Here is a 23,109-nt window from a genome sequence, read left to right as displayed (position 1 = left end):
TTTCATCAAGCCAGCTGCTTCAGGATGATGGGGAACATGGTAAGACCAGTGAATTTCTTGAGCATGGGCCCACTGCTATACACATCATTTGCTGTGAAGTGAGTCCATTGATTCAAGACAATGCTGTGTGGGATACCGTGATGGTGGATAAGGCATTCTGTAAGTCCACGGATGGTAGTTTTGGCAGAAGCATTGCATGCAGGGAAGGCAAATCCATATCCAGAATAAGTGCCTATTCCAGTAAGGACAAAATGCTGCCCTTTGCATGATGGAAGTGGTCCAATGTAATCAACTTGCCAGCAGGTACTGGCTGATCACCTCAAGGGATGGTGCTGTATCAGGGACTCAGTATTGGTCTCTGCTCCTGGCAGATTGGGCATTCAGCAGTGGCTATAGCCAAGTCAGCCTTGGTGAGTGGAAGTCCATGTTGCTGGGCCCATACATATATAACCTCCATTCCTGCCATCATGACCACTTTGTTTATGAGGCCATTGAGCAGTGATGGGAATAGCTGGAGAAAGAAGATGACTGGTTTCCACAGAATGTGTCATCCTGTTCACTTGATTGGTAAAGTCATCCTCTGTTGAGGTCACCCTTTGGTGAGCATTCATATGAGACACCAATATCATCACTTCTTTGGCCCATTCAGAGTGGTCTACCCACAACCCACATACCTCTTGCCCGTAAACCCTTGTCTCTAATTTTCCAATCATGTTCCTTCCAAGCTCCTGACAGTCCAGCCAAACCATTGGCCATAGCCCATGAATCAGTATACAGTTGCACATCTGGCCATTTCTCCTTGCAAGCATAATGAACAACCAGGTGCGCTGCTACAGGTTCTGCCCATGGGGTGAATTTCCCCTCTTTTTACTGTCCTTCAGGGAGGTCCCAGAAAGGGGCTGTTATGCTGCTGCTGTCCACTTTTGAATGGTGCCCACATATCATACAGAACCATCTGTAAACCAGGCACAAGTTTTCTTTTCTTCAGCCAACTGATCATAAGGAACTCCCCATGAGGCCACAGGGGCAGACTGGGAGATGGAAGGTAATGTGACAGGAGTGGAGATCATGGGCATTTGGTCCACTTCCTCATGCAACTTACTTGTACCTTCAGGTCCTGCTCAGGCCTGATCTCATATATACCACTTCCGTTTAATGATGGAGTGCTGCTGTGCATGTCCAACTTTATGACTCTGTGGGTCAGACAACACACAGTTCATGATGGGCAGCTCAGTCCACATGGTGACTTGGTGTCCCATGGGTAAGTGTTCAGTCTCTGCTAAGGCCAAGTAACAAGCCAAAAGCTGTTTCTCAAAAGGAAAGTACTTATTTACAGAGAATAGCAGAACTTTGCTCCAAAATCCTAAGGGTCTGTGCTGTGATTCACCAATAAGGGCCTTCCAAAGACGCCAGGCATCATCTCTATTTGCCACGGACACTTCAAGCACCACTGGATCAGCTGGATCATATGGCTCAAGTGGCAGAGCGGCTTGCACAGCAGTCTGTATTGTAAAGCCTTTTCTTGTTTTGCGCCCCACTCCAAACTAGAGTCTTTTTGAGTCACTTGATAAATAGGCTGTAGTAGCACACCTAAATGAGGAATATGTTGCTTCCAAAATCCAAAGAGGTCCACTAGGCATTGTGGCTTCTTTTCAGTTGTGGGAGCAGCCAGAAGCAATAACTTATCCTTCACTTTAGAAGAAATATCTCGACATGCTCCACACCACTGGACCCCTAGAAATTTCATTGAGGTGAAATTTTTGTAGGTTTAGTTTCCCACCCACTTAGCACACAAATATTTTACCAGTAAGTCCAGAGTCATAGACACTTCTTCCTTACTAGGCCCAATCAGCATAATGTCATCAATGAAATGGACCAGTGTGATGTCTTGTGGAAGGGAAAGACGATCATGGTCCCTGTGGACTAAAGTATGACAGAGGGCTGGAGAGTTGATATATCTCTGAGGTAGGCAAGTGAAGGTTTATTGCTGGCCTTGCTGGCTGAAGGCAAACCACTTCTGATGACCTTTCGAAACAGGTATGGAGGAAACGGCATTAACCAGATCAATAGCTGCATACCAGGTACCACAAGATGTATTAATTTGCTCAAGCAATGAAACAACATCTGGAACAGCACCTGTAATTGGAGCCACCACCTGGTTAAGTTGTCGATAATCTACTGTCATTTTCCAAGATCCATCTGTTTGTTGCATAGGCCAAATAGGTGAGTTCAATGGGAATGTGATGGGAATCACCATCCCTGTATCCTTCAAGTCCTTGATGGTGGCAATAATCTTTGCAATCCCTCCAGGAATCCAGTATTGCTTTTGGTTTAGTATTTTCCTAGATAGGGGCAGTTCTAATGGCTTTCACTTGGCTTTTCCTACCATAATAGCCCTTACTCCATTTGTCAGGGATCCAGTGTGGGGGTTCTGCCAGTTGCTGAGTATATATATCCCAATTATGCATTCTGGAACTGCAGAAATCACTACAGGATGAGTTAGGGGACACACTGGACCTACTGTGAGATGGACATGAGCCCAGACTTCATTAATAACCTGAACTCCATATGCCCCCACTCTGATTGGTGGGCCACAGTGATGTTTTGGGTCTCCTGGGATTAGTGTCAGTTCAGATTCAGTATCCAGTAATCCCAAAAAGTCTGATTATTTTCTTTTCCACAGTGAACAGTCACTCTCAGAAAAGGCCGTAGATCCCTTTGGGGAAGGCTGGGAGAGAGATGAACAGTATAAATTTTTGGCAGTATATTGGAGTCCTTTCTCAAGAAGACCTGGTCTCCCCTTCTTTCAAGGGGTTGTGGGTCTTAAACTCTCTCAAATCTGGGAATTGATTGAGGGACCGTGACTCACTATTCTGGTGATTTGAGTTAGACTATTGTTCACCTGACCTAGAATTCATTGTTTGTACAGATCAAGTAAATATTTAGTAGATTTCCTATCGGTTTTACTCCTAGGGACACCATGACTAAGTAGCCAACGCCATAAGTCCATATAAGTCAGACTATTCTGATTATTGCTTTGATTCTGCTCTCCATTACTGTAACTGTGCCCACCTTATCTTTGTCGATTGAGTGCCTCCACTTGGCCCCTACAACCATGGGATCTAATCAGCCCTGTTGTAGTTAGGTGTCTTAATTCAGTTAGGGCAGTTCCCACTGTCAAATCTGATTTATATAAAATAGCAATCACAGCTGTCTTCAAGGATGCTGGAGCTCCCTTCACAAACTTGTTCCTCACAGTTGCAGTAAAAGGTATGTCCTCTGGGCATTCCATGTGTAGGTTTGTGGGTCTAACCTGATAAATCCACTCTAGCTTGTCAATCTCCCTAAGCTGTTGGATACCTTCTTCTATAGTATACCAAGGCAGATATGGTGCTTCAACTTGGTTTAGTGTAGGCCACCATGTAATCCATGCTTCAACAACCCAACCAAATAGAGTATTAGATCCTTTCCTGACTTCTTGAGCTGAAATATTGAATGAAGAACCTGTGCTTAGTGGACCCATATCAATAAGCTCAGACTGATCCATCTTTATGTTCCTTGCACCATTATCTCACACCCTTATAGCCATTCCCACACATATTCCCCAGGTTTCTGTTTGTACATATTAGAAAAGTCAAGTAGTTCTTTTGGAGTATAGCGTACCTCCTCCTGGGTCACACTTTGTACTTTACTTTTTGGAGGCTTGCTGGGACTTAAGTCTAGTTATAGGTCTAGAAGCCAGAATTGGTAGTGTGGAATTGTTTTGAGAACATTCAGCATTGTCTTGTAAAGCATCTGCCTCAGGCAATGCCTCAGGAAATGACTCATGCAAGGGCTCTTTAGAGGCAGCTGGGCTAGGGCTAATTTCATTAGATGGGAGTGGAGGGGCTAATGGTTTTTCTGGGCAGAGTGGTTTAGCAGACAACCATGAAGTAGTCTCTTCAGATGGGAGTGGTTCTGTTGGCAGGAGTGATTCAACAGAGTTTAGGGGCTCAGCATCTCCAGCTTCCTGATTATCTGCCCATATGTCCCCATCCCAAGTTTCAGGATCCCATTTCTTCTCAATCAATGCCCTCACTTTAACTTCAGACACCTCTCGAGGTTGGAAATTGAGCTGGCATTGTAATTCAGCCAGTCTTACAATAATAATCTGAATTTGATTTTCAGGAATATCAGCTTTGTTACCACAAGAAATAAGGCTGTCTTTCAAAACACAAGTGGAAACTTTGAGGTAGTTTATACTTTGAATCCCTGAGCATGTCTTTCTTTCACCAGTTGGCCTACAGAAAGTAGGGCCAACCAACCAGCTTCCTTATACTTCTCATTCTGACAAACTGTAGAAAGATATCACACATGTGTTCACTCAGAGCCTTGCTTTTCACCAATACCTGATCTGTTTCACCAGTACCTGATATTTTGTGTGTTTGTGTTGCCACCTTACACTGTGGATAAGCAGTGCTCTCTTTACTGCTAGAAGCAGAGTCATTAACTTCTTTAAGACTAACCAGACTTGAGAACCAATTTAGAAAACTTATCCTTACAATTTTGTTTCTCTAGAACCACTCTCGGTACCAAATGTCTTAGGCTGGGTTCTCTAGAGAAGCAAAACCTGTAAAGTGTATAAATATATATATGTTCTTGTTAGGTACTGTCGAGTTGGTTCCAACTCATAGCAACCCTGTGTACCACAGAATGAAACACTGCCTGGTCCTGCACCATCCTCACAATTGTTGTTATGCTTGAGCCCATTGTTGCAGCCACAGTGTCAATCCATCTTGTTAAGGGTCTTCCTCTTTTCTGCTGATGCTGTACTTTACCAAGCATGATGTCCTTTTCCAGGGACCAATCCCTCCTGACAACTTGCCCAAAGTATGTAAGAGGCAGTCTCGCCATCCTTGTTTCTAAGGAGCATCCTGGTTGTACGTCTCCCAAGACAGATTTGTTCGTTCTTTTGGCAGTCCATGGTGTATTCAACATTCTTTACCAATACCACAATTCAAAGGCATCAGTTCTTCTTTGGTCTTCCTTATTCATTGTCCAGCTTTCACATGCATATGTGATTGAAAATACCATGGTTTGGGTCAGGCACGCCTTAGTCTTCATGGTGACATCTTTGCTTTTCAACACTTTAAAGAGGTCATTTGCAGCAGATTTGCCCAGTGCAATGCATCTTTTGCTTTCTTGACTGCTGGTTCCATAGGTTTTGATTGTGGATCCAAGTAAAATGAAACCTTTGACGACTTCAACCTTTTCTCTTTGTATCATGATGTTGCTTATTGGTCCAGTTGTGAGGATTTTTGTTTTCTTTTATTGAGGTGTAATCCACACTGAAGGTTGTGGTCTTTGATCTTCATCAGTAAGTACTTCAAGTCTTCTTCACTTTCAGCAAGCAAGGTTGTGTCATTTGCATAATGCAGGTTGTTAATGAGTCTTCCTCCAATCCTGATGCCCCATTCTTCTTCATATAGTCCAGCTTCTTGGATTATTTGCTCAGCATACAGATTGAATAGGTATGGTGAAAGAATACAACCCTGACGCACACCTTTCCTGACTTTAAACCATTCAATATCCCCCCATGTGTCTGTCAGTTTGTTGTACTGTGGGGGCTTGCATGTTGCTGTGATGCTGGAAGCTATGCCACTGCTATTCAGATACCAACAGGGTCACCCATGGAGGAGAGGTTTTAGCTGAGCTTCCCAACTAAGACAGACTAGGAAGAAGGACCCGGCAGTCTACTTCTGAAAAGAATTAGCCAGTGAAAACCTTATGAATAGCAGCGGAACATTGTCTGATATAGTGCCAGAAGATAAGCCCCTCAGGTTAGAAGGCACTCAAAAGATGACTGGGGAGGAGGTGCTTCCTCAAAGTAGAGTTGACCTTAAGAACGCTTATGGAGTAAAGCTTTTGGGACCTTCATTTGCTGATGTGGTACGACTCAAAATGAGAAGAAACAGATGCAAACATCCATTAAAGTCAGAACATGGAATGTATGAGGTATGAATCTAGGAAAATTGGAAATTGTCAAAAATGAAATGGAACTCATAAACATCGATATCCTAGACATTAGTGAACTGAAGTGGACTGGTGTTGGCCATTTTGAGTTGGATAATCATATAGTATACTATGCTGGTAATGACAACTTGAAGAGGAATGGTGTTGCATTCATCGTCAAAAAGAACATTTCGAGATCTATCCTGATGTACAATGCTGTCAGTGATAGGATAATATCCATATGCCTATAGGGAAGACCAGTTAATACGACCATTATTCAAATTTATGCACCAACCACTAAGGCAAAATATGTATATAGAACGTTTTATATAAGAAAACAGCTCATGTGATTGTAGAGGCAGGAATGTTCCAAGTCCATGGATCAGGATAGAGGCTTCTCCTGATTTATGTAGTCCAGGGGCTGGCAAACCCAAGATCAGTAAGTCAGAGAGTAGGGCTCTTGCTCACAGGCTGTGAAGATTGATCATTCACAAGGTCAGCAGGTGAGCTGCTAGATCAAGTTCCAAGAACTGGAGGTCAAATGAACAGGAGCCAGCTGTAGGATCCAGTGCAGGCAAAAACCAGAGCCCACTTATATTTGGATGCAGGCCACATGCCCAAGGAAATGCCCTTTCAATTGATTGACTACTCACATTAGATCCCATCATGGGGGTGATCACATATAGACACTTAGGGGCATGTCCCAGCTAATGTGACACAATCTTAACTATCACAGTGTGATTAAAAAAAAAAAAAAAAACAAACCAAACCCGTTGTCATTGAGTTAGTTCCCACTCATAGCAACCCTATAGGACAGAGTAGAACTGCCCCACAGAGTTTCCAAGGAGCGCCTGGCGGATGTGAACTGCCAGCCTTTTGGCTAGCAGCCGTAGCACTGAACCACTACGCAACCAGGGTTTCCCACAGGATGATCCCAGAATACATCAAGATTGAATACAGGAATGGAATCATCAAAAAATTGTACTCTATTTCTTGAATTTAGATATCACACTTAAAAATGTGAATAATGTACGTTTAAAATGTTTATACTTACCTGACAAATTTCCTTTCACATGGAACTCTGTTCAGGACTCAATGCAGTATAACCAGCTCTTTCAGATTTCTGGCTATGAGTGTTCTCAAAATTGCTGAGTACTTCTCACAGCTTCAGTAGAAAAAGCTCGCATTACTGTGAGACAGCAAGGACCAGAAACAGTGAACTCTGACAGGCCTGTGAGTTGTCCTGGATAACAGCAGTCATCACCTATAGCTGTGGCTGTGCAATGTTGCTTGCCAAAGCAATGAACTGTGCCCTTACCGGCCACATGCCAGAGAAGCATTCGGCATACCAGATGCAAATCAAGTATAAATGATTCAATGGTCTTGTTTACAACTTAAAAATGATCATTGAACTGAAAATAGTGGAGTAAAAAAATAATGGTTTTTTATTTTGGTTTGGGGGTCAGATTTTTTTTTTTTTTTTAATTTGGGTTTCAGTTTCACTCTGGCAAAAATTTCTGTTTCAGCTTTTGGTTCCATTCTGATTTGAAGCCCTGCTGCAGACCTTTTGGTTAGCAGCTGAGCACTTAACCATTGTGCCACCTGGGCTCTTTTTGTGGGAATTTAAAAACAAATAGCCAGTGGAACAGAATCAAGAACTCAGATGTAAATCCATCCATCTGTGGTCAGCTGATCTTTGACAAAGGATCAAAGTCCATTAAGTGGGTAAAAGACAGTCTTTTTAACAAATTGTGCTGGCAAAACTGGATGTCCATCTGTAAAAAAAATGAAACAGGACTCATACATCACACCATCCACAAAAACTAACTCAAAATGGATGAAAGACCTAAATATAAAACCTAAAACAATAAAGCTCATGGAAGAAAAAACGGGAACAATGTTGGGGGCCCTAATACATGCCATAAATACAATACAGACCATAATTAGCAATAAACAAACACCAGAAAAGAAACTGGATAACTGAGCGCCCCTAAAAATTAAACAAGCTCATCAAAAGACTTCACCAAAAGAGTAAAAAGAGAATCTAAAGACTGGGAACAAAAATTTGGCTATGACATATCTGACAAGAGTCTAATCTCTAAAATCGGTAGAATATTTCATTACCTCAACAACAAAAAGGCTAATAATCCAATTAAAAAATCGGCAAAGAATATGCACAGACATTTCGCAAAAGACATTTAGGAAGCTAACAGACACAGGAGGAAATGTTCATGATCACTAGCCATTAGAGAAATGCAAATCAAAACCAGAATGAGATACCATCTCACCTCAACTTTACTGTCACTAATCAAAAAACCGGAAAATAAGAAATGTTGGAGAGGTTGCAGGGAGATTTGAACTCTTCTTCACTACTGGTGGGAATATAAAATGATACAACTACTACGGAAAATGATGTGGTGCCTCCTTAAAAAGTTAGAAATAGAAATACCACACAATCTAGCAATCCCACTTCTAGGAGTGTATCCTAGAGAAATAAGAGCCATCACATGAGTAGACATATGCATACCCATGTTCAGTGCAGCATTATTCACAATGGCAAAAAGATGGAACCTAAGTGCCTATCAACAGATGAGTGGATAAACAAATTATGGTATATACACACAATGGAATATTATGCAACTATAAAGAACAGTGATGAATCTGTGAAACATCTCACAACATGGATGAATCTGGAATGTGTTGTGCTGAGTGAAATAAGTCAATCACAGAAGGACAACTTTTGCATAAGACCACTATTATAAAAACTCAAGAAAAGGTTTACACACAGAAAGAAAAAGAAATCTTTGATAGATATTCAAAGGGGAGGGGTAGAAAAAAAAAAGAGAAGGGGGAAATCACTAACTAGGTAGTAAACAAGTGTTAACTTTGGTGACGGGAAAGATAACATACAATATAGGGGAATTAGTACAACTTGACCAATGCAAAGTCTTAGAAGTTTCCTAGACACAGCCAAACACCTTAAGAGACTGAGTTACTGGGGTCGAAGGCTGGGAACCGTAGTCTCTGGGAACATCCTGGTTGTTTGGCATCACATAGTTCATAAAGACTGTGTTCTACATCCTACTTTGTTGAGTAGTGTCTGGGGTCTTAAAAGCTTGTGAGTGGCCATCTAAGATACATCTATTGGTCCCATCCCATTCAGAGCAAAGGAATATGAAAAAAAAAAAAAAAAACCCAAAGACACAAGGAAGATATTAGTCCAAGCCTAATGGACCACATGAACCTCAGCCTCCACCAGCCTGAGCCCAGAAGAACTACATAGTGCCTGGTTACAACCACCAACTGTTCTGAAAGGGATCACAGTAGAGGGTCCCGGACAGAGTGGGAGAAGATTGTAGAACAAAATTCAAATTCACGAAAAAAGACCAGACTTATTGATCCTAGAAAGACTGGAGGAAACCCTGACACTATGGCTCCCAGACACCCTGCTAACTCAAAACTGAAGCCACTCCCAAAGTTCACCTTTCAGCCAAGGATTAGACAGGCCTATAAAACAAACAATAACAGATGTGAGGAACATGCTGCTTAGTTAAATCAAGTATATGAGACCAAATGAGCAACACTTGCCCAAAAGCAAAGATGCAAAGGCAGGAAGGGACAGGAAAACTGGATGAATGGACATGGGGAACCCAGGGTGGAAAGAGAAAATGGGAGAGTGTTGACACATTGCAGGACTGCAACCAGTGTCATGGGACAATTTGTGTATAAATTTTTGAATGAGAAACTATTTGGATGAATGGACATGGGGAACCCAGAGAGGAAAGGGAAAAGGGGAGAGTGCTGAGACAATGCAGGATTGCCACCAATGTCACAAAACTATTTGTGTATAAATTTTTAGATGAGAAACTATTTGCACTGTAAATTTTCACCTAAAGTACTAATAAAATTGAAATAACAAACTTACTAACCTGTTCCTGTCCAGTCGATTCTGACTCATAGTGACCCTATAGGACGAGCACAATTGCCCCCATAGGATTTCCAAGGGTGTACACCTTTACAGAAGCAGACTGCCACATCTTTCTCCTGCAGAGCAGCTGGCAGGTTCAAACAGCAGACCTTCTGGTTAGCAGCCAAGTGCTTAACCCTTGCACTGTTGATGCCCTGAGCTTTTTTCCTTAGAAGCTATTGCTTCCTTCTAAGCATTTTGTCTACAATTCAATCAAATCAATACGTCAACTCTGGCTTCTTTGTTCTGGGCAGAAGTAACTGGGTTAAAGGTGAGCTGACAAAGTTATACCTCTTCCTGGCTCCTGAAGTCCTAAGCATAGTATTTCCATATGTTTACACAAATAACATGCAAATAACACATTTTTTTTTTTTATCAAGCATGCAACCCCCTTACACATTATTTTCCACACATATGTGTGTTATATTTGTGGGTGTGTTATTTACGTGGGTGCATTATTTGTGAAAAAATACTGTACTAATATTAATATTTTTTGAATGCTTCAAAATCTAGTTTGTCTAAATAATAAATAACTTGATTCATTAACCACATTCATTCATCACAGCTTAATACAGCCCTGTTTTTAAGCCCAATGCCTAGAGGTGGTTTTCCACAGCTCTAGGACTTTTGAGTCACTTCGAGTACTGTATGTCAAAGTCTCTGTAGCTCTTCTTATCAGGGACTTGGCTCACTTTGCTGAAAATTGCCTGTGACTCTTCCATGCATTTAATCCGAGTCCAGTAGGAAACTGTGATGCAAGAAGCCTTCATAAGTGGTCCTTTGATATTACGCAGGGTACTTGGGTGGCACAAACAGTTTGTTTGCACTGGGCTACTAACCTAAAGATTGGCAGTTTGAACCCACTCAGTGGTGCTATGGAAGAAAGACTTGGCAATCTGCTTCCAGAGAAATTATAGCCAAGAAAACCCTACGGAGGAGTTCTGTTCTGTGACACAGGAGGATGCCATGAGTCAGAATTGTCTCAAGGGCAACAAGTTTGGTTTTACATTACACAGATTATTTAAATATTCGGAACTCAGTTTTGTGTTTGGCAGCTGTCCAAGGTGCTGAATAGAGACTTACAAACGAGAATTCTGAGGAGCGCAGCAAACCTGTGAACCACACCCCTACCTCCAAGACATATATACACATGATGAAGGAATTGATGTTACTGAGGATCAGTGCAATCTGGAAGCACATTTAATTAGGCATGGAATGTAATTTCCTTGTATAGATCAACAAAAGTATCTAACATACTCCATGGTGATGTGACTGCTACACTTTCTTTATTTAACTAGATTTTAAACTTCACTCTCATCCATGGGGGGCGATATGATGAGCAATGCCTGCAGGAGTAAGGAAAGAAAGCAACAGCCTTGAGATAGCACTCAGCAAAGGAATACAAAGATTTTTTTACTAGAGACAGTGATTCTCAGACCTTGGTAAAAAAAAAAAAAAAATTGTCCCTGTATGCTTTCTATATGCCTGTTATTTTTTTCATATCTCTGTGATGAGACCTAGAATGACCCTGGATTGTTTTTCAGGACAGCCAGGCAGCAGAGAACTGGGGAGACTGCCTCCCGTTCCACAGCCCTGTGATTGTGCAGGACCCCAAGGGAGAGAGTGGATGGGCGTAGCTTTAATGAGAAAGAAGAGCAGGCAGACTCCCTTGGGCTGTGTGGGCAGAAGGCAATGCCTGGGGAACTGTCTGGGCTTGAGAAGCAGCGGCTCCTGATGCTGATAAGTGATTTGATTGAAAAAAAATAAGTAAAGAACCTCTGACCAACACTGGAGCCACGTTATTATATGATATGCCAAAGTAAGGAGTTTTGCAGGTGGTAGATCCTTCTTGGAACTCATCCAAAGAGGAATATTACTAGGCAATCCAGACAACTTAATTATAATAGACTTACTTCCCTCCTGTTGCCATAAGCCCTGAGGAAAGTGTAACCGAGAGATAGAATAATAATTTTATCTTATCTTGTAGAAAATGTCATACGGAAATAGAAGGGGAAAATATAGGCATGCAGCCTCAAGGGCATTGGACTTTGAATCTGTTTTCTGCACACACATGTGCGTGCGTACATCGTTCAAGACTGAATTACTGAGATGGGAATTTCCCAAGGAAATCGGAATGAACCTCAGATTCCGTGAAAGCTCGGCAGGGCTATAAGAATGTATTTGTTAATTTAAAAACATCTTTGTGACTCACATAAAATAATGATGCTAAAGAAATTTCATTGTTAAAATTGGATTTGGGTAGCAGAAACTACTCTCCAGGATGTTGTAGGTGAAGAATCTCTCTTCAGAGGCTTTTATTGTTTTGATTCAGGCAGAATTTTAGATGAAATTCAATCTTATTACTGAATGATTTTATGAGACCGTCATACTCATGGGGAAAATTAAGAATTTTAATAATTGGAATGAACAGAAGTCGTTTAAATTACCCTCCAGTTTATCTGCTTATACTGAACTCCTCTACTTAAGCCATTATTGTACAATTTGAACTTTCTTTCACTTTTCTAATATCTAAAAAACCTCTTCTGGGATCCTTATATTATTTTTTAAAAATGTTTATTGTTTGTCTCTGGCAAGGTGAATTCAGTGTATGGATTGGAACCTGACTTATTTCATTCTTTCTCTTTGTGAAAGAAAAGGCAATGACTTAATTTGACATGCTTTATTCGTTAAATATTTCTTTCCCCACTACTTTTTTGCTATTTGAATAATCCTGGTGACTCATAATCATCAATAACCAGGATTGGCCTGTATTACTTTCTGAAGGGAAAGCAAAGGGAATATTGACCATGTTTTTCCTTTCTCCAGCTTAGTGCCTCTGAGACTTTTCCCTGGAAGGACCATGAGCAGTACAGCCAGGCCCTAAAGCAGACAATTGAAACCAGGAGACATCTATGAAGTTTTGTGTTTCATCTTAGGGAACTATGCAGGGATTCATTCTACTTTATAACAGAATGGTTTATTGGTTGTAAAATGATGGTCTTGCCTCCATTTGTTTCCCCCTAGCCCCAACCTCAATAAAGTAATGTTCCACGGTGATATTTTAGGTTTAGTCTGTGGCTTCATGTGCCCTAGACAAACCATTAAGTACCCCTATGGTCTACCCTTCTCCAGTTTGAGAAGTGTGGCTTTTGGGGATTTAGACCTTTCAATTTGCACATTGTAGGGCTGTAGATTTTAGATTGGTTTGGGTTTAGATCTGTCCAGGTAAATAATGTGTCTGATATCTGATATTTCTACTATTTCAGGCATTATTCTCTCTAAATTATCTGACATCTGGGGCCTTACTGTCGTCTCACAGTACCATTCATCCCTTCCCATCACTAGCCACCATTTGGTGACTGTTATGGATTGAGTTGTCTCCTCTAAAATATGTATTGGAATCCTAACCCCTGTACCTGTGGATATTATCCGATCTGGAAATAGGGTTTTCTTTGTTATGTTAATGGGCATTTCAGTGTAGTGTGTGTCCTAAAACTAATCACTTCTGAGTTATAAAAAGAGCAGCTAAGACACAGAAATCAGCAGACACAGGGTGTCTTAGCTATCTAGTGCGGCTATCACAGAAATACCACAAGTGGATGGCTTTAACAAACAGAAATTTATTTTCCCACAGTTTAGGAAGCTAGAAGTCCAAATTCAGGGTGTCAGCTCTAGGGGAAGGCTCTCTGTGTCCACTGAGGGAGAAGATCCTTGTCTCTTTCAGCTTCTCTTCTTCCGGTTCTTAGTGATCTCCATGTGGCATTAATCTTTCCCCATTTGTGCTTGCTTGTTTCTGTGCCTAATCTCCTTTTACATCTCAAAGTGATTGGCTTAAAACACACCCTACACCGATCTAGCCTCATAAACATAACAGAGAAACCCCTATTCCCAAAGGGGATTACATCCACGGGTATAGGGGTTAGAATTTACAACACATATTTTGAGGGGACAAAATTCAATCCTCATAACAGGGGGAAGGCAGACGCTATCTGAGGGTGATGGAGGCAGATGAATCTCCAAGCCCAGGAACTCCGTGGATTGTCAGCTGTAAGGACCTCTCCCTAGTCTCCTCAACTGTGACAGAGTAAATATCTGTTCTTTAAAGCTACCCCACTTGTAGTATTTCTGTTCCAGCAGCGCTAGGAAACTAAGTCTCTAACCATCCAATTTTTCTCAACCTTTCCAATTTGGTTTCCTTTCTGAAATGTTGTTGTGAATGTCTTCAGTGCTTTTCTGGCCCCTAACTCCATTGGGCTTTTTTTTGGTTAGACTTCAGCCTTTGCCACCTTTCGATATTTCCACCATTGCTGGTGAACCACTGTATCCAGCAGGTTATGCTGTGGTAACAAAACCTCAGTGGCTTTCAACAACAGTTGTTTATTTCTCGTATGAACACCAGCTGTGCTTTAATTTCTCTGCATTCTGGAATTCAGGCCGAAGGGGCCACTCCTATCTGGAACATTATGAGATTAATGGTAGAGGGAAAGGAGATGTCAGGACCCTGGGATGGCTCTTAAAGCTTCTGCTCAGAAGTGGCCCATGTCTCATCTACTCACATTTCATTAACCAAATCAGGTCACATGACCAAGCCTGATGTTGATGGGACAGGAAGGATCGTCTTCCCCCAGGGACAGGTCTGGTAGGGAGGTGAAGCATGGATTTGACAACAGTAGAACCTCACAAAACCATATATTTCAGCTTTTTGTATGCTCAGGATCTGACACAGAACCTGTCACATAATAGATGCTCAGTAGGGGAAAGACCCACTTCTTTCCTCCTGGGTTTCTTCCTTTTCTTGGTGGTGACCCTTTGTCTGTTTCTTCTCCAGAACCCCTTTGTCCTTTCCCCTTTGCTGAGTGTTAGTCGTCAGCATTTTCTCTTTGCTTTCCTCACCCTCTCCCTGGAAAGAGTTTTCTACTTCACTGTTTTAGAAACCCATCACGTGTTTTTGCTCTAGCTTGTGGCAGTTTGCCTTTGTACTATATTTTTGAATGGCTCAGCAACACAGGGGAAACCTAGAGTTTTGATTTTAAGCCATGTTGAGATACTAGAAAGGGAGTCAGTTGTTTAGGACTTTGATGATTTCTGTTTTTTCATTCTGAATAGAACCATTATGGTTGAAGTTTACATGTGCCAGCAAACGAGTAAACTGTGAGCTTTTATTTAGTAGGACCTGGGCCTAAAGAGTTGCAAAAATAGCCTCATCTTAACATAAATATAGAAAACTTTCCCTGGGCCTTACATAGATTTTATGGAAATAATCTCACTATAGCTGCACTGGACCCCTGGTAGCACAGTGGTTAAGTGCTCAGCTGTTAAATGAAAGGACTCTCTTCCCTGCCCTGTCTCATTTCTCCATTCCCCTGTTGGCATTTCCTGGATCAGCTACCAAATAAACTACTTACAATCTAATTCTAGTCTTGAAGTCTTAAAGTTTCTAAGGAGAATCCAAATCAAAACAAACATTCATATATCAAAACTTACTATAAAACAATTTCTCTAATTCTCTGCTGTCCAGTAGAAATATAACACAAACTACGTATACAATGTAAAATTTTCCAGTCACCTCAAAAAAGTAAAATGTAATGGGTGAAATTAATATTGATAATGTATTTTATTTAATGCTGTATGTCTAAAATATTATCATTTAAACATATAATCAGTATGAAACATATTAATGAGATATTTTATGTTTTTCATTCTAAGTCTCTGAAATCGGGTGTGTATTTTACATTCACAGCATATTTCAATTTGGACTAGCCACATGGCAAGTACTTAACGGCCACCTGTGGCCAACACCTACCGTATTGAACAGTGGACATTTATTTTTTACCATTTAATCCATGGGTCAAAATTTAGAGACTTGATAGTTCTTGAATATATAGGAGGCTGCGGTGGGTCATATTTCCCACTCAACAAAATCTTACACGCTTTCTCCCTTTCTTCTTTTAAGCGAAATCAAATTCTCTAGAAATATCTGGATTAACAGGGATCACCTTGTTAGTCTATGTGCACATGTTTATGTTCACCCGAGAATAAGCCTCTGGCAATAATATGTTTGAGACTTTCACTTAAGCATCTCACATGTTTGCATGCAAGATGTAGGCAAGATCGTTCAGCATCTCTGTGTTTGTGTGTTTTTCAGGCAGAGGGTACCAGACTTCAGCGAGAACTCCGGGGATATTTAGCAGCTATCAAAGGTAATGTGTATGAGCTGTTTCCTGCATGTTCCCAAGCACAGGTTGTTTTTGGAATTTGCAGAGTGACAGGATTTAGTGTTAGTTGCAGAGCCATTTGTCTTTCTGGCAAGATGGGTACTTGAGCACAGGTGTTCAATTTCATCCTCCCCCATATTCCCAGTGAAATGGTAATAAGAAAGAAATATGCCTGCTCTTATGCTGGAAACTAGAAATAGGTGCCACCCACGTGCCAGAGATTTCTAGGAAGGTTTGTTAGACAGAGTGAGCTGGAGACCTTGCTTATGAAAACCTACAGCTGGCTCACATCCTGAGGGAGGGCTTGTCCCAAGGGGGAGAACACTCACAGACTCACTCAAGCCCTCTAATGGGAGGAACAAGGTAGGAGGCAGAGGCAGGTGCCAGTTTGGCAGGAAACATGCCCTGGACTGCCTCTGACTTGTGTGGACCAGCTGCACCTGCAACCCTGCCAAGTGTATGGGATTGGAAAGGCCCTGGCATTTGTTTCTGGCTGCTTCCATGCAAGGCAAAGAAATGAGGCCAGTGAAGGAGGAAGACGGGGGTAGAAGGTATGCCCCATCTACGGCTGCTGTAAATGATTATGCTGCCTGCGTTGAACCAGATCCAAGTGTGCCCACAGATGTGAAAGAGGATAAAGCACAATTTCAGATCAGTAGGGTGAGAATAGATCATCAGACTGGGGGTGCTGGGAAAACTGGCCAAATAGGAAAAAAGTGAGGTTCCCAGCCTCACACTTTATCCCTCATTCCTAATTCCAGATACCATACAGATTTAAATATACAAAGAAACACCCGAAAGTACTAGAATAAAATACAGTAGACTTAGTCTATAATTTGGGGTGGAGAAGGTCTTTACAAGGGCAACCCAAAAGACAGAAACTAAAAGGGAAAAGTTTTAGGGATTTGGCCTCATAAACATGTAAAACTTACATAGGTTTAAAAAACATCATATCTGACAACGTGTTTACTGAAAGTGAAGCAAGATATGAAGACCTCAGTAAGTAAACTAAATGAAGAAAAGGGGGTAAAACGTAAAAATACGAAGAGAAAAGTAGCCAAAGCAGACATCTAGCTGGATCATAAATGTGAAAAAACTGCTTAGCCCCATGTGTAATCAACGACAATTAAATAGCTTCAAAAGGGAGATACCATCATTTTTCTTCCAAATATTCAAAGAATTTTGTTCTTTTAAAAGACCGTAAGACGTTGCATTGCCAAAGCTATTGGGGAAAGGAGCCCTTTCATAGGCTGCTGATCAGAACCTCTTTTCTGGAGAGCAATTTGGCAAAAGCCTTTAATAAATATTCCTTTATTTTTTCTTTTAAACCTATCTTTTGACCTAGGCGTTTTGTTTCTAAAAATTTATTCTAACAATTTCAATGTGTATATGTGAAATTAACTATGAAGGTATTGATAGATAATGAAATAATGTAAACCTAAATATCTTAATAATGAAAAATCAGTCACAATAATAAAAAATTAGTGAAAATAAAAAATCAATTTTTTTTTTTAACTTAGATGTGTTTGAGCTTTCTATCTATATGTCAGGCAATGAGTCCCTGGGTGGTGCAAATGGTTAAGTGCTTGGCTGCTAGCCAAAATGTTGGCTGTTTGAAGCTACCCAGAGGCTCCTTGGAAGAAAGGCCTGGATATCTACTTCCAAAAGATCACAGCCATGGAAACCCTATGGAGCACATTTCTACTCTGAAACATATGGGTCCATCATGAGTCAGAATTGACTGGCAACTGGCTTATATGCCAGGGATATAATTTTAATCCTCATGACAACTCTGAGGCAAGCACTATTATTATCTCCATCTTATAGATCAGGAAAGGGAGGCACAGAGAGTTTAAATCTCTTGTTCAAGGCCCTGTCACTGGTAAACAACAGGGTCAGATTGTGTACTCTGGTGTGTTTGTCTCTTGAACCCTTGCTTAGATCTGTTTTCTTAGACTACCTTTGAACTACATGTCTGACGGTAAAGCATTAACAACCCCAGACCCGGTGCCAGTCTGATGGTAAAGCATTAGTTTCACAAATTAGAGTTCATTTGTACAATGGAATAATAACTTACTCCCATTACTTTTTCATGAGCACTTACTGTGTGCCAGATTATGCTATGCATTTTAGGCATATTACCTTTTTGTAAGCTCACAATACAGATATATGATAAATGTCGTTAACCTTATTTTACACTCGTAAGGAAGTAAGGCTCAGAGAATTTAACTCCCACAAATTCATATAGCTCATAATTAACTGCTCCAGAAGTTAAAATGAACTCTGCCTTAAATATTTGTAATAGGTCAGAAAATAAAAGCCATCTAGGTTTTCCTTGTATTATTGATTGAGGATTGGAATACAAGAAGTCACATTAATTCAAGCACCAAACATTCTCTATGTTAGCTGATTAAAAAAAAAATGTGCATAGATTTGTTGAATAAATGAGTAAACTCTCTTTCCGAAGTCTATATATTTTGGGCTGTTTAACTCCTTAGTACAGAGAACATTGCTCAAAATGACTGGTACACTTCTTTCCCTTGATGTGGTCTAGACAGAGAATACACTCAGAGTGAGAAGTTATTCTAGGCAGATCCTCAGTGGTAGATGAAAGCCCCATTTCTGTCAGACAGTGCCCTGGATTCCACTTCCAATGGTCCCATCTGTGATGAAGGAGTTATTATTGTTGTTGTTATTGCTAGCTGCCATCGAGTAGGCCCCAACTCATGGAGATCTCTCACACAGTGGAATGAAATACTGGCCAGTCCTGTGCAGGCAGCATTATAGAAGAATGAGACTGTCCCCGGAGAGTTGTGGGCCCTGGGTCTGGTCCACAGACAGTTAATTGTGAGACAATCATGGAACCTTTCAGCTGCCTTGGGTTCCTCATCTATAAAGTGCTCTTGTTCTCTCTGAAGCCCTGAAAGTTCTAAAACTGTGGTTCTGTGAAATGAGGTTAAGTGAGCTCTGCTGTTTATCCCATTCTCGTTGATCTCTGGTTGGCAGTCACCTCTGTAGGTTTTTATTATTTTCACTGGTGTTTGGACTTTGCAAGGTAGATTTTTTAATAATGGCAAATGTATATGAAAGAAAACATTTACCGTTTCAACATTTACTTGTACAATTCAGTGACAGTGAGTTTATCACGTTGTGCGACCATCACCACTATCCATTCCCAAATTTTCCCATCACTCCAACTGAAGCTCAATGTCCCCCAAGGAGTGAGTGTCCTTTTCACCCTCCAGCCCCTGTCTCTCCCCCTGCGTCTGCCCCTGGTAACCACTAATAAAGCTCTGTCTATATACACTTGCCTATTCTAGGTATTTCATATAAGTGGGAATCATATAATATTTGTCCTTTTGTGATTCAGTTATTTCACTCAGGATAATGTTTTCAAGGTTCATCCATGTTGTGATGTGTCTCAGGACTTCATTTCTCTTCATGGCTGAGTAATATTCCATAAATGGCCCAGCACTGTTGTAGGAACCGGAGATGCATAGATGAATGAGACACAGTACCTGCTCTCAAGCAGCTCGCGGTGGAGATGGGGAGACAGTTAAAGAAACAAAAAAGCCAGAAATATATTGTAATACATGTTTTAATAGCAGTATGTGTCAAGTGCCACCACAACTGAGGCCAGGCCCCCATCCTCCCTGAGGGGCAGGAGACAGGGTCAGGAATGGCCCTTCTAAGGAACTTTCACTTGAATGGCCCCAGAAAGGGGGCATAGGTGTTCATTAGGTGATGCGGTGTGGCAGAGAAAGAGGTTGGTGTTGGAAGAACATTCTAGGTAGGAGAAGCAACATGTACAAAGGGTCTGGAGGCAGGAGGAAGCATGGGCTCTTTAGGGAACAAGTAGACCAGAAAGGCCCAAGTAGGGAGCTGATCTGGATGAGAAGTGAAAACATAAGTACCATTTGTATAAAGAAATGCTTTATGCATCATATCGGGGCATTGGAGCTTTATTCTGTCAATGGGAAGTCATTATTGTCGGAAAGGGAATGAGCCATATGATCAGATTGCCATTTTAGAAAAAATAATTACTGTGACTGTGTGACATTCAGGCTAGAGGAAATGAAACTGCTGGCAAGAATACCTACTAAAAACCTCCAATTACTGTCAAGTTGGTTCTGATCCATGGTGACCCCACTTGATTCAGAAAAGAACTGTGCTCCAGAGGGTTTTCTATGGCTGATTTTCTGGAATTAGATGACCAGGCCTTGTTTCTGAGATGCTTCTGGGTGGAGTCAAACCTCCAACCTTTAAGTTAGCTGCTGGGTGACACTCATGAGGATTGGGAACAGAATTGGAACAGCTTTGGACAGGCAAGTTATGAGTTTGCTTTGGATGTGTGAAGTGTGAGGTACTGGTAGGCTATCTAAGTGGAGAGATCTAGTAGGAATTTGGAATTCTGGAGTCACTGACTTGAGAGGTGGTGGAAACCTGACCCAGGAATGATGAACACTCAAGATCTTTTTCTAAATGGAGTGTGGGCTAGGTGGTATCATTAGTACGTTAATTGTATGTGACAGGGACAGTGATAGTTCAGAGGTAGAATTCTTGCCATTTATGTAGGAGACCTGGGTTCAATTCCTGACCAGTGCACCTCATGCACAGCCACGACTCATCTATCAGTCATTGGATGCTTGTGTATTGCTATGACGCTGGACAGGTTTCAGCAGAGATTCCAGACTGAGAAGACTAGGAAGAAAGGCCTGGTGATCTATGTCTGAAAATCACCCATTGAAAACACTATGGATCACAATGGTCTGATCTGCAGTCCCTCATGGGGATGGTGCAGGACCAGGCATCATTTTGTTCCTTTGTGCATGGGGCTGCTATGTGTCAGGCCAACTCAATGGCAGCTGACAACAGCAACAACCACAGTTGTATGTGATTTTTTTATGTGTAAGCATGACCTGAGTAATAGGGTTGACTGTTATGGAGCTACCTCACATTGTGGTATTTTTTCTACACTTTTGGTACCATACTTGTCCTCCTCCTTGAGACTCTAGGCAAAAGATGTTCCTTCCTACTCTGATGAGGCGACTGCTCTGTCTTCTTAAACAGCTCTCTTCCAAATAACAGGGAGAAGCTGCCTGATACTTGCAAGATTTCAGATTTCTTTTTATAATTTGGATGATCACTGCTGCTGTTGTTGTCATAATATATTTTCACTGACATTATTTTTAACCAAAACATATACCCGCAGGCTGTTTAAGCTAAAAGAACTTGTGTAGCTGTTCAATCTATGCAACAAATCTTAGAAGATGAAAATAGAAGTTCACAATTTGGTTGCAAGAGGAAGTAGAGGATGTTATGATAAATGGCTTGGAGAAGGCCCAAAACTTTGAAGAGAGGGAAGCGGTTCTATTCAATAGTAAATAATAATTCTATACAGGATGCTGGCCAGTTGTCTTACAATTTTAGAAATCACTAATCTTTTAAGAAATTATTGGATACTAAAAAAAAAAAAACCCGTTGCCATTGAGTCAATTCCAACTCAGCAACCAGAGTACAACTGCCCCATACAGTTTCCAAGGAGTACCTGGTGAATTAAAACTACCGACTTTTTGGTTAGTAGCCATGGCTCTTAACCACTACGGCACCAGGGTTTCCTATTGGACACTAGATGTTATTAAATGCCAGAGGCAGCATTTAGTATTTATTCTTTATGTTGCCAAATTACTTTGAAGGGAACTGGGTTTTAGCTTTTATTTTTCCATTCCTATTATATATATATATTTTATTATATTTTATCAGCAGAGTGTTTTGCATGAATCATTCCTCTTTCCTCTTCTTACTCCCTAAGATTTCCACTGGCTTTTATGCCCCTTAAGAGTAGGGCTTGAGGCTTGTTCACCGGCATATCTATCAAAGTGCTTGCCATGTTGTTCAGGAAACTATTTCCATGTCAAAATTGATTTTTTCCAAATTATCCATTAGTGCTTATCCAGGCAGTAATTAGTAGTTATTTTTGGCTGTTAATAGACATATTTACTGCACCACTGTGGTTTTAGCTTCAATCATTAAAGTCTTACATTATTTATATTTTAAGCTTACATTCATAGTTTCGTTTTCACCTCAAAGGCTTTTTGTCCTACAGTGCCACCATTTTTCTTTAAGACATTGTTAAGCACATATTTACATAAAATATAAAAATTTAATTTTTTTTTATATTTACATAGCTCTTTATAATTTCTGTGAGACTTAAGACAAAGACTTAAAAGAAACTTCATAAGTCTTTTGGCATCTGAATTATAGCAGGGCATCAACTAGTGACTAACTTGTGGTATGCATTCAAGGGGTACATTTCTGGCTATAGACATGCTGGTATTTAGGGAAGGGTAAACATGGAGACTCAGGCTAATGTGTGACCACCTCAAGGGGTCCACTCTTACACAGTTATAAGGGAGAACATCTCACTCACTTGGATTCAGAGCCCTAGGGGAAGGATACAGGCGTCTGCATCATTTTTGGCTGTCTCCGCACTTATTCTCGAATAATTATACCAGGGTCCATAGAGACTTAAGTCATCATTGCTTCTTTTTTTCCCCTGCCCCTTGTTTTTGTTAGCTGCCATCTAGTCAGCCCCTAACTCAGGACAACCCCATGCACAGTGGATTGAATTGCTGCCCAGTTCTGAGCCATCTCCACGATCAGACCGTTCCTACTGTAGACTGTCTAGAATGCTTCATCTTGTGGTGGTTGTTTCAACAGGTGTGGACAGTCAACCTCATTCTAAAGATGTCCTCACACACTCAGTGATGTAGTCTTCATGGTTACAGGCTTTCAAACTTCATGTGGCCGTGAAAGTACATTTAAAATTCTATTATTTAAAGACCAAATACATACCTACATCTTGTAAGGGAATGTACTATGTTTCGAGTGAAAAAGTATTATGAAATACCAGATTACATATTGTGTTTTAGACAT

At 40.9% G+C, this 23,109-nt stretch overlaps 1 protein-coding gene across 2 annotated transcripts in view; it reads left to right on the top strand.

Annotated features, from left to right (window-relative positions):
- Positions 1 to 23,109, top strand: part of AMPH (amphiphysin) — a 289,401-nt gene that overhangs the window by 164,187 nt on the left and 102,105 nt on the right. For both annotated transcript variants that reach the window (XM_049893917.1, XM_049893916.1), the window contains exon 3: positions 16,104 to 16,158. In XM_049893917.1, the coding sequence (XP_049749874.1) occupies positions 16,104 to 16,158 (55 nt within the window). The remainder of the gene's footprint in view (positions 1 to 16,103; positions 16,159 to 23,109) is intronic.

This window comes from Elephas maximus, chromosome 8 (genome assembly GCF_024166365.1).
Source record: "Elephas maximus indicus isolate mEleMax1 chromosome 8, mEleMax1 primary haplotype, whole genome shotgun sequence".
Lineage (NCBI taxonomy): Eukaryota > Metazoa > Chordata > Mammalia > Proboscidea > Elephantidae > Elephas > Elephas maximus.
The sequence above is the reverse complement of the archived record's forward strand: the minus strand, read 5'-3'. Positions and strand labels throughout refer to the sequence as shown.